This window comes from Manis pentadactyla, chromosome 4 (assembly GCF_030020395.1).
Source record: "Manis pentadactyla isolate mManPen7 chromosome 4, mManPen7.hap1, whole genome shotgun sequence".
NCBI classification, from domain to species: Eukaryota; Metazoa; Chordata; class Mammalia; order Pholidota; family Manidae; genus Manis; species Manis pentadactyla.
In genome coordinates, this window is record NC_080022.1 from 20,301,745 (window position 1) to 20,318,573 (window position 16,829).

Here is a 16,829-nt window from a genome sequence, read left to right on the forward strand (position 1 = left end):
ACCTCAGAAGTTACCAAGGCACAAAGGTACAAAAGTGTTCTGTTTATTAGTCTTTGCCTGATGGTACTTGGTGTGCTTAGGGCATCTCTATGGTTGATTCCCCCCCTGGGACTAGGCCTGGGCCCTACCCTGCCTCCCCTCCCACTCTCTGGCCTCCTGCTGCTGCCCCTGGGTCCTGGGACAGATGTGTCAGAAGCTTCTGTGTCTTCTCCATTCATCCATCCTTGGGTCTGGCCTTCTGATGCCCTCATTCAGCCTTGTGAGGGTCAGGGGTGACTGGTGTGGATCCTGCTCGCTCTGTCAAGATGGCTCTCCAGATGCGGCATACCATCCCTCCCCTGGGGGTGGCAGGCTCAATGTGGCTTGCCCAGAAGGCAGCCTTGGGCTCTCTCTGGCACCCACTATCTGCTGATGCCCCCTCTGTCCCCAGGGGACCCTGATGTCCCTGTAGTTTCCAGGGAGGAACCAAGGCAGGCCTGTAGCTGGGTGTCAGCATCTGGCCAGCATGAGGCCACATTCATGGGGCATCGCTGGAGGGCCCAGGACATACCTGATTCGGGTGTAGATGAGGTCCTCTCGAGTGGCACATGTCAACAGTGCATAGAGGGTGAAGCTGTGATTCAGCAGCTGGTTATGGACAAAGACCCATATGCAGTAACAGTGAGAGAAAAAAGTCAAGAGAAAGATGTGTCCAGAGACGCAGGTACTAGCTCTGTTCTACTACCGACGTGCTAGGGCAGATCGCACCCTTTTCTGGGCCTTAGTTTTCTCATCTGCGTGATAGGCGGGGGATACTAAGTGCTCTTCCAGTACTGAAATTCTCTGTATCAGAGGAGAAAGTGAAAAGAGCTGAAAGATAGGCAGAGGAGGGGTCTTTGGTTGGTGGGAGTCAAGTTCTCTCCCCCTCACCGTCTGGATGGTGCCTGAATCCACGTTCAGTTCCTGTAGCCACAGCACCAGGCCCTGGTCCACTGTGAGAGCAGCTGTCAAGAAGTCAGCTGGTGAGCCCTGGGAGGGCCCTGCCAGAAGCTGCCGCACACCCGCCATTGGCGCTCTCTAGCCAGGTCCACTCACATGGGGGTGCTGAGGCTAGGACACAGGTTCTGGCCTCCCCATTCACCCGCTGTAGAGCTTGTTGCACCAGGGCCTGGCACTCCCGTTCCTTCTCAGCCAGGACGCGTCGAAGCCTGTCGGAGTCGTAGAATGGAGTGGCCTTGTGAGTGCAGTGGGGGTGAAGCTCCAGCAGAGGCCAGTCCCGGGTGCTTTACCTGTCAGTCTCTGCTCTCAAAAGGCCCAATTGCACTACCAGAGGTGTGGGTTCCTGCTCTGGTTCCCCAGGAAGCCGGCTCAGATGCACTGAGGTCTCCTGCTGCTTTAGCTGGGACTCCTCTTCTTTACTGGCCTCCTTTGACTTCGGTGGGACTGCGTCCTTCACCTCTGCCAATACGAGTGGGGCAAGCTCAGGTAGGGTGAGTCACACATCTGAGACCCCCAGACATTGGCAGAGGGTGCGGGGCTCTGGGCACAGACCATGCAGTGCCAGTCTGGTAGAGTCCGTTTGCCCCGCCCACCCGTGGAGCCTGGCCCCTACTGACCACCCCCGCTACCGGCTCCTTTCGTGTTCCTCACCCGCCCAAGTGTGCCACCCTCGCCTGCAGGCCGGCTCCACTCTGCCGCCTACCTGGGCCCAGCACCGCCAGGGCTGCCCGTACAGCGCGGCTGAGCAGCGAGTCCAGCACGAACATCCAGTGTGGACGGATCTGGCGCCTGCGGAGGATCTGTTTCACCTGGAGAGGGAGGGAGGAGGGCCTGGGAAGTTGGCACTGGGCGGATGTCCCCTTGCCAATGGCTTTATCTTCACAGGGAAGACACAGAATCCTGTAACATCAAGTCCTCGCACAGTCCCAGGCACAGGGAGCTCGCTGCCTGTGTGGGCAGCCCTGACTGCGAGAACGCTCCCTCCTCACCACGTCTGGGAAGGCGAAGAGCGGTGCGTGCAGAAGCGCGGGCCCAATGCCCTGGGCCTGAAGCTGCCCTTGGAGCGCGCGCAGCTCCTGGGCCAGCCGCCGGCGGTTGGGAGTGTGGATATGCGCCCCAAGGCAGCGCAGTAGCTCTTCCACGTGATTCCTGCCCAGCCGGGGATCCTGAAAAGGAAGAGGGCTGATTCCCATCTGAGCCGAGAGAGACGCGGGGCAGCGGCTGAGGGAGATGGAAGGAGGGCGTCGGGAAGATTTCTGTCCGTGCGCGACCACCAGGGGGCGCTGGGGCGGGCCGCCCACCTGGTCCCGCTCCAGGCACAGCTGCTCCGCCAGAGTGGGCAGCTCCTGCTCCAGTACAGCCGCCAGCATGGCCCGGCGCTTGCTCTCTTGGTGCAGCAGGCTCATTCCCGAACTCTCCTCGGGGCACGCGGAGTCCTCGGCCCCGGGCTCCTCAGGCACCCTGGGTGCGATAGTGAAGGGCAAATGGAGGGTGGGTAGCTACACCGTCCACCCACCTCGGTCCTAGGGTTTGAATCCTGGCTGCACCTTTTACTTTTATGCTTACCTCTTGGGGGTTAAGTTGATAAACCTGACACTGAGGAGGCACAATAAATACAAGTAAGAGCATCTGGGAGGTGGGCACCAAATGCTATCCTTGCAAGTGGTCGAGGTGCCTATGTGCCCTAGGAGGGCTTTTTATGGAGCAACTACAAGCATAAAACAGATGAAGTGACCCCACTCCAGGACCCTGGGCTCTCACCGGAGTTGGCTGGTGTCCCCATAACTGAGGCAGCGCTTCGGGGGACTGGGTGGGTGCTGAGGGGTTGCCTGAGGACGTGGGAATGTCTGGGACTGGGTGGTGGAGTCAGCTGAAGGAGTAGGGCTCGCTGAAGGGGCATCTGAGGGGGGAATGAGGCTGTCAGCCTGGGTCCCCCTCAGCCCTCTTACCTCCAACAGCTCCTCTGTCCTCACCTCAAGGGACTCACTCCCGCCACCCGCCTGTACCTGAGGGCCGCAGGGCATGTTGGGGGGAGCCGGGACTGCGGCTCTTCTTCCCAGGCTGAAGGAAGGGGTCTCCCAGCAGTGCTTGAGCACTGGCTCGGACACGGGGGTTTGGCTCAAAAGTTCGGAGGAGGAAGGCTTGGGCCTCTGCTGACAGAGAATTGGGCATTGGCGGATGCACCTTGTACATGCCCACCTGGGAGGTGGACAGGGAAGGTAAACAAGGGTCAAGTTTAGAGGTGTTTAAGGCCACCTGTCCCCACCCCACATCATGAGTCAGGCTCTGAGAGGTCTTACCTGAAACATTGCAGCCTGTGGGCTCCCTAGCTCATGGAAGGGTGGGCGACCTGTGGCCATCTCAATTACAGTGCAGCCCAATGACCAGATGTCAGCTGCTTTCCCATAACCTCGTGGGCCCTGGTCAATGATTTCTGGAGCCATATACTGTAGGGTCCCTAGGACAGGAGCAGTAGCAATAATGTTTGTCTAGGCTTTATTACTGCCTGGTAGCAGGCGGCTTGATCATCCTCTGGCCACCAGCACCCACCCTGAATTCTATTATCCAGAACAGTTCCCATCACCTATCCTGGCCGTCAAACATCTATCCTGACTTTCTTCACCCATCCCAGGCTCCATCACATTCATGGACTCCATCACCCACAGTAGGTTCCATCATATATCCTCCACTCTGAACTCTGTCACTCACTCTGGCAGCATCAACACTTCTGGGCTCCATTTCAGACACTAAACTCAATATCAACAGCTATCTAAGCTCCAATTCTAGATTCCATCACCTCACCCCTGCTCACCTACCTGCCCTGGGCTCCAGCCCCCATTAGGACTCTTAGTGCCTTTCCTAGAAAAGACAACAGTCCCTGAAAGGTCCCAAGAGTTCTGCCCCACTCACCACCCCACACCCCATTACCTGTGAAGGTCTCGGTGCAGGGTGTGATGCCTGCCAGCCGCTTGGAGGTGCCGAAGTCAGAAATCTTTAGCAGTCCGCTGAAGGTGTTGATCAGCACATTGTCCCCCTGAGTAGAGTGGACATTGTGCTCAGTGGACATCAGGCTTGACTCCTGAGACCCCCAAATGGACCTTCTCCTAGGATCCTGTCTCTTGGGAATCCTAGCCTGACCCTGCCTCTTATATCAACCTCTTCACCCTGCCACTCCACTTATGCCCCTCAGGGAACTAGAACCTATTTGGCTTCAGATCTCAACTTCTCTCCTTCTCTAGGGAACCTCTTTGATGAATTCCTCACCCTTTGCAAAGGGTCTGCCCACTTAGTCTAAACTGTCAGCCTCCATCTGAGGCCCTATCTAACACCCACCCCACCCCCAGCAAGCTAGGGTAGGCCAGCTACAGGGCTTACTTTGATGTCTCGATGCACAATGTGGTTGTCATGCAGGTAGCTGAGTCCCTGCAGGATCTGGCGGGTGTAGAAACTGATGGTGCTCTCGTTGTCCTGCAAGGGTCCCCACACTGTCCGCAGCAAGGAGGACAGGCTGCCTGGGCAAATGCAGTCCAAGGTCCTCATTGGCACCTACTTACTCCAGCCCACAGCTCTCTGCTGAAGGCCCTGGCACACCCATGCCATAGCCCAGACTCCATAACCCAACTGCATTGCGTCAGCTAATTCTGGGCTACACCACTCACATACTATAGGGTTCATTTTCCCTGAGGGTTCTCCACCCATGCCTGGCTCCTTCCCCATGCCCCACACCTCCATTCCATTCCCACACAGGGAAGGCAGGTACCTCCAGGCACTTCCTCCATGAAGATCTTGAGGTAGCCGCCCTGGCTGGCTGAGCCCAGATAGCGCACGATGTTCTTGTGGCGCAGGCGTTTGTGCAGAGCAATCTCTTCATGGAGGGGTTGAGAGAACCTGGGGCAGGTAAGCAGCAACAAACAGGCCAGTTTGGGGCAGAGATGCTCACCCAACTCCAGCACCAGCCAAGCCACGCCCCCAGGGTCTGCCCCGCCCACAAGCCCCACTCCAACCATCACCTCATCACCCAGCCCAGGGGCCCCTCCAGACCGCAGACCGCCCACCTATTCCCTGCTGTTTTGCCTACAGGCCTGGACCCACCGGCTCGGACTTTCGCATGTACGAGCCAAACCACTCCCGCATCGGCGCTTCCCCAGCAAATGGGACCCCTTCAACTCGTGGTTCCTCCCACTTGACCCTCACACCTGGGCCCTAGCGAGCCCTGAGCTCCACCCGCACTGCCGGCTGTGTTGAGCGCACCTGCTGTCTCGCTCCGGGATCTCCTTAATGGCGATGCGTACCCGCGTGTGCCTGTCGCGGCCCGCATACACCACCCCGTACGTGCCCTTGCCCAGCACCAGCCGCTCGCCCATCTCGGTGTATTCGTAATCAAACTGCAGGGGGCGGGTGAGACGGGGGTTCACAGGCCCTCAGACCTTCCCCCTCCTCAAGCTCCAAGCCCCGCTTCCTTACCTCCAGCACCTCCCCTACTCTCTCTGCCTCCTCCACGGGTGCCGTGGAATCCGGATTCGTCACCAAGGCTTGGATCAAGCCGCAGAACCTAAGGGCAGGAGCGGTCAGACCGACCAGAGGAACAGAAACTGTCCCCTCCTATACCGAGAGCACCAGGGCACATGTCCCCCCTCCCCTCACTCCCCCACCATCCCGGCCTGAGTGCCCCGACCCCGAGAGGCTGCGCGCACCACTGGCAGTGGCCTACGCTGGGAAAGTACAGCTGGACGTCCTGAGCCGGGGGAAGCGCGTAGAGGAAGCAGCAGCGCCCGTCCCGCTTCGAGGCGCTGGGGAGGGATGAAGAGCCCCAGTGAGCGCCGCCGGCCCGCAGGGCCGCCCGCGCCGACGCCAGGGCTCGCCCCTCACCTGACGCCGCAGATGGAGGCGACCGGGAAGGTCCAACCGGAGGGAATGTCCTGTGGGAAGAAAGGCAGCCTGGTGTGGGTGCTGGGGACTGGGAGAGGGGATGAGGGGCGGCTGGAGGGAAGGGGTGCACGGCAGTGAGTGGGGGACTCAGCGGCGGCCTCACCTGGGTCTCGGGCTCCAGCAGGCTCAGGATCACTGCGCTCATCGGGTCTGTACCCTGAAACTCGAGCTTTGCCGGCAGCAACACCTTGTTCATCTCCAGCACCAGCACCTGCAGACGGTCGGGGGAGGAGAGGGGTCAGAAGGGGCCGGCCCCTCCCGGGTCCCACACAGGCACAGGCCTCACCAAGCACTGGTCCCCTTGGGGACAGGCCGTCTTGAGTGGCTGGCAGGACTGTAGCAAGAAATGGAGCCAGAAGTGGGCACGGTGTAGGGGGCCTCCAAGAGTCTCTGGTGTGGGTCTGAAGTGCTGGTACAGCAGGAAGGTTTCCATCACAGACACCAGGTACCTGCAGGCACAACTTTGTCCTCAACTCAGCCCAGGCCCCAGCTAACACATGGGCAGGAGCTGACTGACCAGGCCAGGCTAAGACTGCAGAAGGGCCACCTACCAAATGGGGGCATTGAGCTTGTACAGCTGCTCTGCAGCCAGTGCCACCTGGGCAAGGTCATTGGCAAGGATCTGAGCTCCCAGGTAGAAGCCTACATCCCAGTAATATTGCATCTTCTCCAAACAGCCTTTTCGAGCCAGCAGGCAGCCCAGCTTCATGCCTGGGAGAGAGTGGCATGGGCCCAAGTGAGTGTGGTGGTAAGTTTGGGCTACAACATTCCCATGGGCAGGAACCTAGAAATGGGTGAAAACTTAAGCAAGATCTCAGGTGGGTGTAGGCGCTCAGGCACAGGTGAGGGTTTGGGAATAAGTATATATGGAGTTCAGTGGGTAAGGAACATAGGTGTGAGCTTACAAGCAATTGTGGACCCAAAGGATAGTGAGGGCCCAGGACAGGTATGAGGACCCCCATGTGGCTTCAAGAAGAATAGGTCCAAAAGGGGATGAGGTCAGTCCCAGCTCCAGTCCAGTGTCCTCTCTCCCAGACCCCTCTGATCCCCTGTTGGTGTGGGGACAGAGGTGCAGGATGGGGCTCACCTATAAGCTGAAGCTCCTCGGAGTCCTCAAAGCGCTGCCCAGCGGCAATGAGGAGCACAGCTGCATTGATGCCCGAGTGGAGGCTGGGCTCTGTATCAAAAGCTTTGCGATACCTGGGGTGGGGGCAGGGGTGGGGAGAAGCAGGGCTGGACTGATGCCCACAGCCCCATCCCTCAGCCCATGTCCACTTGTCTGTGCCCCTTACCAGTAATAGGCCTGCTCCCGGTGCCCAGGATCCTGGAAGCCAGAGCTGAAGAACATGTCCTTGTAGACACGGCCACACATGCAGTACAGGTCAGGTGCCACTGAGCCCTCAAACTGTACCAGTGGCAGCAGCACAGCCAGGGCCTTCTCCCGGTCCCCCCTCCTGTTCCTCCTAGAGGAAGAGGAATGTAGGCTGGGGACCTGCCCAGTGGCCCTGCCTCACTCTGTCCAGGAACCCCCAGACCCTAAACTGCACAGCCCCTTCCAAGAGCCTGACAGTAATGCACCACGAGCAACAGTGACACAGGTCAGCACTGACCTTTCTTGAGGTGGTGATCCCAGATGGAGGTGATTACTAGCTGCAGTGACTCTGAGGAGCAGTGACCTGGGACAGCTGTGGCCACTCTAAGGGCAGAACCACCACCCCACTCCACCCGGGCATCAGTAATAGAACTAATGGGATCATTTGACATCAGTGTGACCCTGGTCAGCAAATTCTCTGACAGCAGAAATCCCAGACAGCAATGACCTCACACAGCAGAGACCCATGTCCCCATGTGGCTATGGCCTGAGCCTTGCTCTGCCACACACCGGTTGAGGGCAAATGCGTAGTGGAAGCAGACGTTGTGCTGCTCAGCCACATCACAGGTGGGCAAGGCCTGCAGTGTCTCCACCAGCTCAATGATGGCTGAGTAGTCCTGCATGAGGGAATAGCATGCACTGGTACATGGCGTCTGGACAGTCCCATCAGCCCCTAGGCCCTGAGGAAAATCTTGAGCTTGGGTCCCCTCCCACCCCGACACACCATCTTCCCATCCACCATCCTCTGCACACCTCCCTTAGTCCTGGCAGGTAGTATAGACGTCACACCTTACATGGAAAACCCAATGTGTGCCCAGCTCCCCAACTGCCCCAAGAGATGGTGACATGATCATCCCCTATTACAAACAAGGAAACTGAGGCTCAGAGACATCAGATAATTTGCTCAAGGCCACCAGTGGAGTGAGTGGCACAGCCTGGAGCTGGACTCGGGTTTGTCTAACACTGAATGCCATTGCCAGCCTGCCTGCCTCTCTGGGCACCACACACCTGCACATCACGATAGGAGAGCAGCAGGTTCATGATGATATCCAAGCTCAGCAGCTCCATGCTGTCCAGTCTCCGCTGCAGGCGGGCCAGCTCCTGCCGCAGCTGCTGCCCACTGAACCTCTCCCGTGCCTGTCGGATGTCCTGCCGAATGGTCTCCCGAAAATAGCCACTAATTTGTGTGGAAGGAGAGAGAGGGAGAAAGAATGGTGGGGCCTGTCCCTCAGCCCCAGCTGTACCCTCACCAGCCTCCTCCTGATGCACCCTCTCTGCTGGCCCCCATTACCAAGAGTCCGTAGGCGTGGCCTCCAGCAGGCGGGCAAGCCGGCCTACCAGGGGTGTGAGCAGAGCCTCTGTGCCTGCCCTGGCCTGTACTAGCCCATCAGCCAGGCCCTTCAGGAGGCCTGCGTCACCACACAGCACCCGACCAGTGGCTGTCACCACATAGGGGATCAATGTGTAGCTGCCAGCGCAATCCTGGTGGGAAGGAGGCAGAAATCAGTGGAGGTCAGAGGTCAGCACCAGATTAGAGAGGGGCAGTGAGGGGGTCAGAGGTCAGCACCAGTGGGGATTGGAATAGCTGGGAAGGGACCACTGCAGACGGGAGGTAATAAGGAACAGAGGGTCACATAGATGTCAGGGGGCATTAAGGAGGCCAGAGGGTCTGCAGAGCACAGGAAAGGTAGTGGAGGTCAGAGATCATAGTGGAGGTCAAAAGGCACACTGGAGTGAGGAATGGATTCTGCTCACGGAGTTCTTCTGGAAAACATCCTCCTGCAGGGGACAGACAGTCAGATACTGGTGTTCTGCGTAGGCCCCATTCCAGCCCTGTGCCTGTCCCCACCAGCCACCTGGTCACTTACCCGCAGGGCCTGCAGGTCAGGGAGGTCAGCCTGGGAGCAGAGCAGCACGTTGTTGGTCATGCTGAAGCTCTCACGCACACCAAGGTGGTAGAACAGGGAGGGCTGTGCTAGGGAGCTGCTCACCTCCAGCACCACCACATCTGCAGGCACACAGGTGGAGGCCCTGAGCCCTTCATGAAGCCCACCTCGGCAGGGAAGGAGCCTGGGGGCCCATCCTGGACTGACCTGCCTCCCATGTGAATTCAACAGGCTTCAATTTGGCTCTGGGCCCGAGTTTCCCCCTTTTAGGGTCCCTCTGGCTGTTACACAGAACTGATAATCTGTGGTGTGCAGGTAAAGAGCTGACCTCAAGGGCCTAAGACTCTCATCCACCTGTTCAGAGCCTGTGAGCATGGAGAAAGGGGAGTTGTGCATCCTGCCTTCCCCACCCAGAGCTTATTCTGAACTACTTAAGAGGCAGGAGTTGTGCACACGCAGAAGTCCCCGTTCCTGGATTTTCTCAACTCAGTCCTTTGAAAGGGGCCAGCACCAGCAGTGTGTGTAGACAGGTCTGTGCCTGTCTGCGTCTATCTCTGGGTGAGTCTGCGAGGGCCTGTGTGAGTCAAGATACATGCGATTTCTGAGCCTGTGACTGTGTGTATGTCTTTATGCCCTCGAGGTAGAGTCAGCCTTCATTTTTAGGCTGCGATTTTACCGTCATCCGACAAGCACTGGTCCCGCACTGCACTCTCGGGATGAACAAATAAGTGTTGGGGGAGGGGCGTCGGGGTGGGCGGGATGGAGGGGTGGCCCGCTCGGAAATAGCCGCCTTCTAGACGCGCCCCTGGACGACCCTGCCCCGCCTCTAGCCCCGCCCACTCTTTCGCAGCTACTGGGGCCGCAGAACCCAAGCTCCCTCACCCGGAATGGGTGCTGTAAAGTTCCTTCGCTTCTTTCTCTGCTTCTGTTGGCCGATCCTCCGAAGTGGTGTGCTAGGGCCCCTGAACTCCAGCCCTCCAAGTACGGCTCCCTTCCCGAGTCCAAGTTCCGCCTCCCAGGATCAGCCCTCCTGAGCTCCGCGCAAGATCATCCTGAGGCTGAGCTCTCCAACCCGCTCTTGGGATTCCACATTCTGCCCCGCTCGCAGCCTCGCCCGAGTCCCAGCCCCGCTCCCTAGGCACTGAGCCGACTCCAGAGTGCTTAAGCTACAACGTGAAACCCGGAGGCGGGCCTGGATCCGCTGAGTCCCAACCCAAGCCCGGCCGCGCTCCAGATCCCCTAAATTCCACTTTTATCCGACCTCGCCTCGAACTCCTGAGCTTCAGCTCACCTACTGTTCCCCAGACCCCGCACACATCTCGGGGTCTCCCTGGAGTCGCCGAGCCACGCCCCAGTCCCCTCCCAAGACCCTAAGTCCCGCCCCGCTCCTGACCCCACCCCGGGCGCGCGCTCACCCGCGTTATAGAAAGAATCGAGCGCCGCGGTGTCTCCCAGAGCCAGCTTCCCGAAGGGCAGGGTGCGCAGCTGCGGCCGTGGCCGCGGCCCGGGGAGCTGCGCGCACGCCTCGCGCAGGCAGCGTAGGGGCAGCGGCTCCACCTCGGCTCCAGCCTCGGGCTCCACCCCGGCCTGCGGCTCCCGGGTCAGCACGTAGACCACGCTGAGCGGTCGGCTTCGCGCACAGCCACGGCCCGGGGGAGCCGCGAGCGGCCGGCCCTGGCTCAGCGCCTCAGCCAGCGGGTCCTGCCAGAAGCTGCCCGCGCGCTCCAGGGTTCCGGACCCCGGGCACGGCCCCGCCATGTGGGGGCGCTCGGGTGTCGGGCGCTCGGCTCTGGGCACACAGGGAGGTGCAGGAGCCAGGGGCGACGGATCCAGGGATCTCAGGATCTGGAATCTGGTCGGTATCGGGAATCTCCTGTGGGATCTAGAGATCCGGAGTCCGGCCGGAGGTCCCGTTCCGGTAATTGGTGTCCAGGGTTAAATCCAGACTCTGACTTGCAAGGCCCAGAGGATCTTAAATCACGGGTTAGGTCCCAGGAATCTGGGGCATCCAGTGACCCGTGGCTCAGAGTTACGTGGGAGATCCCGGGACTCGGTCCGGCCGTGTCCGCCACCCGGACTCCGCAGGAGAGCTCCCGGCTAGTTTGCTCCTACCCACGCATGTAGGTTGAGGCCAGCCCTTTCCCAGCAGACTAGGAAAGCTCCTCCCTCGGCCCTGGGGCAGCACCGCTCCCTAGCGGCCCGGGGCTCGGCCTCTCCCCTCCCTTCTCTCCCGCCAGAACCGCTAAGACTGGCCGCTTCCGGAACAGCCTGTGCCCCTGTGGCCCCTGTGTACGCCAACCGCTGTGGACTGCTCACAGCAAGCACTCATAAGATGTGTGCCCAGGCTAGGGTTAGGAAAGAGGTGCGAATCGTAGGCCCTGCTCTGCAGGTATCTGTTGAATGAATGGACCTCTAGAAACAACAGGATGTGCAGAACCCGTGAAGGGTGAGTGTCCTCCAGGGCCCTACTGTGCAGGCAGGGAGGGACTGCAACTGGAAAGCCTTCTCCTGGGCCTGCCAGGAGCCTGGGACTTGGCATCAGAGCCCGTTTGCCAGGGGGCTGCTCCCAGTCAGGAGGGTGGGTTCCTTGAATGGAGCTAAACCTGTGTTCCTGCTCTGCCTTGAGATTTCCCCAGGACCTGGAAGAGTCCTGCAAGCCAGGAAAGGGTTAAAATGGTGTTAATTTTTAAATGTGGACAGAAGAGCTGAGACAGTTAGCAATCAGGAGGGTAGCTGAAGGTCCGGAAGCTGTACAGGACAGATAAGGGTGCTGGCTTCCAGAGTGCCCGATTGAAGCATCATGCTAACCCTGCTGTAATGGCACTTCCCACCATGACCTGAAGCCCAGTCGATTCCATAGCTGTGGGTATGGCCTTGGACATAGCTTAGTGCCTGTTGAGACTGGATTGAGAGCAGGATCTGCACCACCAGGCATCGTGGACAGTCACCTTGCAGTTGCTCTGGCTCATGCCATGGTCAGCGTCATAGGTGATAAAGAGCTTACCACTGTGGAACCTCAGTGAATCCCCTGGCCAGGAGGGGCGGGAGAAGCCTTGGTGCCCAGCATCACGCCTGGCACCCTTGAGAGGTGATCTCACAGGAGCCTCAGAGCAACTGTGAGGTGGACGTTATCAGGGCCCATGAGAAAAGAACTGGGCCAAGGAGCAGGGGTGTTTGCCCAAGGTCAGTCACTCAGGTAGTCACAGGGGTCCTGTGACTTGAACTCAAGACTGTGGATGCAAAGCCACTAGCTGCTCCCCCTGCCTTTCCCCCGCCCCCAGAATCCCCTGGCTCTCTTTTGTCTCCTCCCATCTCCCATCAGCAGCCTGAGCAATACTGCCAGGGAGAGCCAGGAGGGACTGCTCTGGTGCCTGGGCAGGAAAGGGGGCTCCCTGAGGCACCTCCTCATAACCACTTCCCCCTTTCAAGTCTCCTTAATAGTTGCCGTTTCTCTGAAAAAAAGCCTTCCTTGGTTCTTCTTCCAAAGCATATAATGCTAACACTCAACAGAGCCTCAGATGGCTCTCTGTCTCTCTGCCTCCTCATCCATTTTACGGGGGAGGAAGCCCAAGGTTGCGCAGGTAGTAAATGACAGAGCTGTATTTAAACTCAGGACTGTTTGCCTCCAGAGCCCAACTTCAGTCCTGTACCATCCTGTCTCAGGATGGCTATTCTCAGATGAAGACACTGAGGCCCATAGACGGGAAGGAGTTGCCCTGGCTCATTCATAGAGGCCCCGATGATTCTGGGAAAGAATTTGGCCTCCTTCACATTCTTCCCCTGCTCCCGGGCCCCACCTTAAGCTTGCTCACCTGTAGTGCCCTCTGAGCACTTGCCCAGCACTAGCTGTTAGTAATCTGCTTCTCAAGGAGGCAGAAGATCTCACAGTGGGCAAAGGTGTGGTTACTTTTAAAGTCCAGCAGCTCCACCTGCAGGTCCCCGTTATCTGGGGAAAAGGGGAAGCAGGGATGAAGAAATCCTCAGATCCCAGGGTGGAGACTCAGAATGCCAGAGGAATGCCCCTCAGACTTCCTGGAGCCTTCTGGGAACTTACCCTGGCAAGTAAACCGGGCAAATTCTTATTCCCTAGCCAGAATATGGACTCCTGGCTCCTAAAACCTGATTTGTAGGAGGGCCAAGAGTGGGAGAAGCCCATGGAACCATCTCGTCGCCTTTAGAACACCAGCCTTTACTCCTGGGCCTGGGATGACTAGAAGCCAGGGCAGTGGCAGCTCAGCAGGGGTGTCCTGGGAGGGGTGAGCAGATAATTGCCTCCTCTTTGAACTGGGTGTTTGTTGATAAAGTGTGAGTCCAAGTGAGCTTTGCCTATGAATTTACTGATGAACTCTACATTCCCTTATTAACTTTTACTGAAACTCAACTTCACACCAAGGCCTCAAAAGCCCTGGGGAGACTGAAATGATAGAAACATCATCCCTGACTTCAATTTACTATGAGAACTCAGATATTAGAGCAGAGAGGTCACCTCCTGGGCCCAAGCTGAATTCCTGGCCTTACCCTGATGTCCCCCCTCTCCCCACCACCACTACTTCCTCCTTCAAAGCCAAGTAGTCCCCAGGCCCTGTGGAGTTTTCCTTCCTAAATATCTTTCAGTCTATGTGCCTCTGTTTAAATGCTGTCACTGCCCACTGACTCCTCTTGCCTGGACCCTCCGTCCTCCTAACTGTGTCCCTGCCTGCACTCTCGGCCCCCACTGCAATGTATCTCCACAGCATAGGCTGAAGTCTTCTTAAAACCTAAGGCTGACCTGGTCCCTCCCCTGCTGAAAACTCCTCCATAGCTCCCCATTGCCCTCCATGCTCCTTGGTCAGTCATCCAGTGCCCTCCGTAAACTGGCCTTTGCCGAGGCCCTTAGTCCATGCTTGACCCACACCAGTAGACCAGCTGACCACTCATACCCCATCTCAGCTCTTTCACACAGTCTCCCCAAACCTCTTGTACTCTCCTGCCTTCCCAAGTGTGTGTTTCCCTCTACCTGGGAAGCATTTCAGTACCTCATCTAGCTAGAGAACTTCTACACAGCCTTCAAGGCCCTTGCAAATGGCATCTCCTCCTTCCCGCCCTCTGGGAGCTCAGCGCACATTTTTCAATTACTCTGAGGAATGCCTTAGCTCCAGCGGGCTCTGGCTCTCCCCTAGAGGCCAAGAGGAAGAAGTGCCCACTAGGCCTGGTCCTGGAGTCCTTCCACCTCCAACTCACCAGCCAGCTGCCCTCTGTGGCGCCCATGTCACAAAAGACTGGGAGAACTCTGCCCTCTAGTAGACACAGATGGTACCAGCTTTTCAAGGTGGCATCCCAGCTCAGCAGCTACTGGGGCCTGGGGAAGGGGAGATGGACTGAGGGGGCCTGCAGTTATGCCCCGACCCCCACAACCTGGGCAATGGAACAGGCCACATGTGGGGCCCTGGGAGCCCTCTCACCTCCTTCGGGCCCCTGAAGAGGGGTTCTCTGGAGGGCTGGGCCACTCCTGGTGGTCCACCCATACCCCAGCAACATCTGATGCCAAGTTCTGGCTCCTGCAAAGGCTGCCTCACCCTCACGGCCCTGGGGCACGTTCACTGGATCACCTGCCCCAGGGAAAGACGGGGTGCTGACTCTGAGGTCTGAGTACCCCCAAGGCAATGCCTCTGAACCACCAGAGGGGAGGACGCCCGGGCCCTTCCCCTAATCCTCCCCACTCCTCTCAGCCTTCGCTGTGGGAGGATAATCATCACCAATTGCTGAGCAGCAGCCAAGCAGAGATATCCCCCCTTATCATCCAGGAACAGAACCACAGAAAGGAGAGGAGGCTCTGGTCGCACACGCTCACCAGGCTCACCGTTGGGACACATCTTGCCTGGTGGTCCAGGTTGCCCTGAAATCCCAGAGGCCAAGATGACTTAAGTCCCACCCCCATGCCCAGGGCCAAAAAGCAATGAGGGCTTGGGAGCCAGAAGTCAAATCCCAGCTGCACCCTTTACTAGTTCTGTGATTGTGGGCAAATGACTTACCCTCTCTGAGCCTCCCTTTCCCCTTCATCAGAATGTGGCTGGTACCACCTGCCTAGCGGTTAATCTCAGGATGCTGAGCCCCAACATGGAGTCCAGCACACTGTCTCCAGTAGACAAAGTAGGCTGCCCCTTTGTCATCTCAGCACAGACAGTACTAGCTGCATCCCCGACCCTCCCAGCTTACCCCAGGTCCCTGCCTGCTCCCCAGCATCTCACCTTGAGGACCTGGAGTTCCTTTCTCCCTGGGACTTCCTGGGGCTCCAGGACAACTGGGCAAGAGAATGGCTTTGCTGGCTTCCAGTTTCCTGGGTTCTGCAAGGAGACACAGGGCTGGGTGGGTACAGGCCGAGCATGGGAAAGTGGATGTGTCTCTCTAAGACCCCTCTGCATTTCTCTTTCCATCTCTCGGATTCTAGCTGTCAGGACGCTTGCCTCTGGAGTTGGCAAGGTTTCACACCATTTGCATTTATTTGCATACATTTATGTGCAGAGCCCAGACTATCAAACTACCCCCCTACTCCTTGGGGCTAGTGAGCCTGGGTGGGAGAAGGACCCCCAGGGAGGAAATGAGGGTGGGTTGGAAAGGGCACCCTGGGCCAATACCTGGGCAGCTGGGGTGGTCCTGGGTCCTCCAGCAGGCAGGCTCCCCAAGCAAGAAAGACAAAAGGGAGAGTGGGGTCCACAGTAGGCCCATCATGCTGGTGCCTCTGAGGAAGGATGCTAGTTTATAAGGGGGCCAGGCTGATAGGAGGACATGAAGCAAGACTTCCTCCTATTGTCCCTCCCCAGGAAACCCCACTCGGGCTAGAGGCAGCAGGCTTTGGGGCATGGCCTTCCTCAGCCCTGGAGAGAATGGCATTACCCCTGCCAGCACTTAAGTTCCGGGTGGAGAGGCCAGTGGAGGGTGGGCAGGGCAGGGGAAACTGTGAGCAAAGGCTTTGAGAGAGACAGCAAGGCAGGCTGGGTAAGGAGGTAGATCCAGGTCGCTGGAGCCTTGTGCTTGAAGGGGAGGTCATCTGAGAGGATGGGGTCTTGATGGAAGCGAGCATGGAGGGTGGGGAGCGAGGAGATGGACTCTGTTTGGCATTGTTGATGGTGGCTGGATGTGTGGGCAGATGAGCTCTCTGTGAGGCCTAGACATAGCTGAACTGCTAATAGCGGCCTTCAGAGCCCTTCCAGCTGGAGCTGGAGGCCCTGCAGGGAGGCTAGGCCTGAGGCAGGAAGAGGTGCATTAGACTGGCCTGTGGGCTACACAGCTGCAAGGGTGAATGGATGCCCTGGAATGAAGCCATGGAGCACACACACCTGCTCTGAGCATTGCCCACATCCCACTGAAATGGAAACTGCTCTTACCCCACTTTACAGATGAGACAACTGAGGCCCAGAGCTGTTAAGGAATTTGCTCCAGTTCACACAGAGCAGCAGGCTCTAGAGGCTGAACTCAGCCATTATTCTGTTGCCTCTCAACTTTCTAGAACAGTCATGGGATTAAACCAGATAATGATGTCAGGCTCTGAGCCACATGCCTGGTTTCCAGCAAAGGCCCCATCAGTGGGAGATGTTACTAGTCAGGGAAGACTTCTGGACCTAGGGATGGTGGCTGAAGAGTGGGAGGTGGGCATGGACGGGGCTTTCCAGGAGGGCCTGAGGAGG

The 16,829-nt window shown here is 58.2% G+C and overlaps 2 protein-coding genes across 7 annotated transcripts; both read right to left on the reverse strand.

Moving 5' to 3' along the window:
* Positions 1 to 27: 27 nt before the first annotated feature.
* On the reverse strand, positions 28 to 11,256 carry MAP3K6 (mitogen-activated protein kinase kinase kinase 6). 6 transcript variants are annotated; one of them, XM_036914902.2, is made up of 29 exons: positions 10,581 to 11,254; positions 9,148 to 9,287; positions 9,035 to 9,058; positions 8,571 to 8,761; positions 8,288 to 8,456; positions 7,790 to 7,896; positions 7,200 to 7,370; positions 6,995 to 7,107; positions 6,459 to 6,618; positions 6,194 to 6,356; positions 6,011 to 6,118; positions 5,848 to 5,897; positions 5,673 to 5,768; positions 5,443 to 5,530; positions 5,230 to 5,363; positions 4,739 to 4,866; positions 4,354 to 4,490; positions 3,907 to 4,012; positions 3,279 to 3,436; positions 2,985 to 3,177; positions 2,740 to 2,878; positions 2,280 to 2,439; positions 1,968 to 2,144; positions 1,682 to 1,787; positions 1,269 to 1,437; positions 1,075 to 1,187; positions 910 to 983; positions 551 to 627; positions 28 to 338 (listed from the first exon to the last, which is right to left on the reverse strand). In XM_036914902.2, exons 1-29 carry the CDS (start codon positions 10,921 to 10,923, stop codon positions 248 to 250), a joined length of 3,885 nt encoding a protein of 1,294 aa, XP_036770797.2. In that variant the 5' UTR covers positions 10,924 to 11,254; the 3' UTR covers positions 28 to 247. The 6 variants fall into 6 exon arrangements, 5 of the variants coding, with proteins under 5 accessions (XP_036770797.2, XP_057355869.1, XP_036770798.2 ...); XM_057499886.1 differs by lacking the exon at positions 9,035 to 9,058; XM_036914903.2 differs by adding an exon at positions 9,373 to 9,530 and having other exon boundaries at positions 28 to 983; positions 10,581 to 10,704.
* Positions 11,257 to 11,432: 176 nt separating this feature from the next.
* FCN3 (ficolin 3) lies at positions 11,433 to 15,936 on the reverse strand. The gene is given in 10 exon segments (XM_057501973.1): positions 11,433 to 12,035; positions 12,038 to 12,291; positions 13,009 to 13,111; positions 13,171 to 13,352; positions 14,390 to 14,493; positions 14,607 to 14,619; positions 14,672 to 14,753; positions 14,996 to 15,040; positions 15,393 to 15,488; positions 15,780 to 15,936. Coding segments are annotated over 10 exon segments (1,122 nt in total). The 5' UTR covers positions 15,874 to 15,936; the 3' UTR covers positions 11,433 to 11,886.
* Positions 15,937 to 16,829: the final 893 nt, after the last annotated feature.

Coding starts and splice junctions, on each gene's coding strand:
- MAP3K6 (XM_036914901.2), bottom strand. CDS start 10,923: ATGGCGGGGCCGTGCCCGGGGTCCGGAACCCTGGAGCGCGCGGGCAGC. Junction 3,178..3,278: donor CACAGGCTGCAATGTTTCAG/GTAAGACCTCTC, acceptor TCCACCTCCCAG/GTGGGCATGTACAAGGTGCA. Junction 1,188..1,268: donor TTGAGAGCAGAGACTGACAG/GTAAAGCACCCG, acceptor CGACTCCGACAG/GCTTCGACGCGTCCTGGCTG.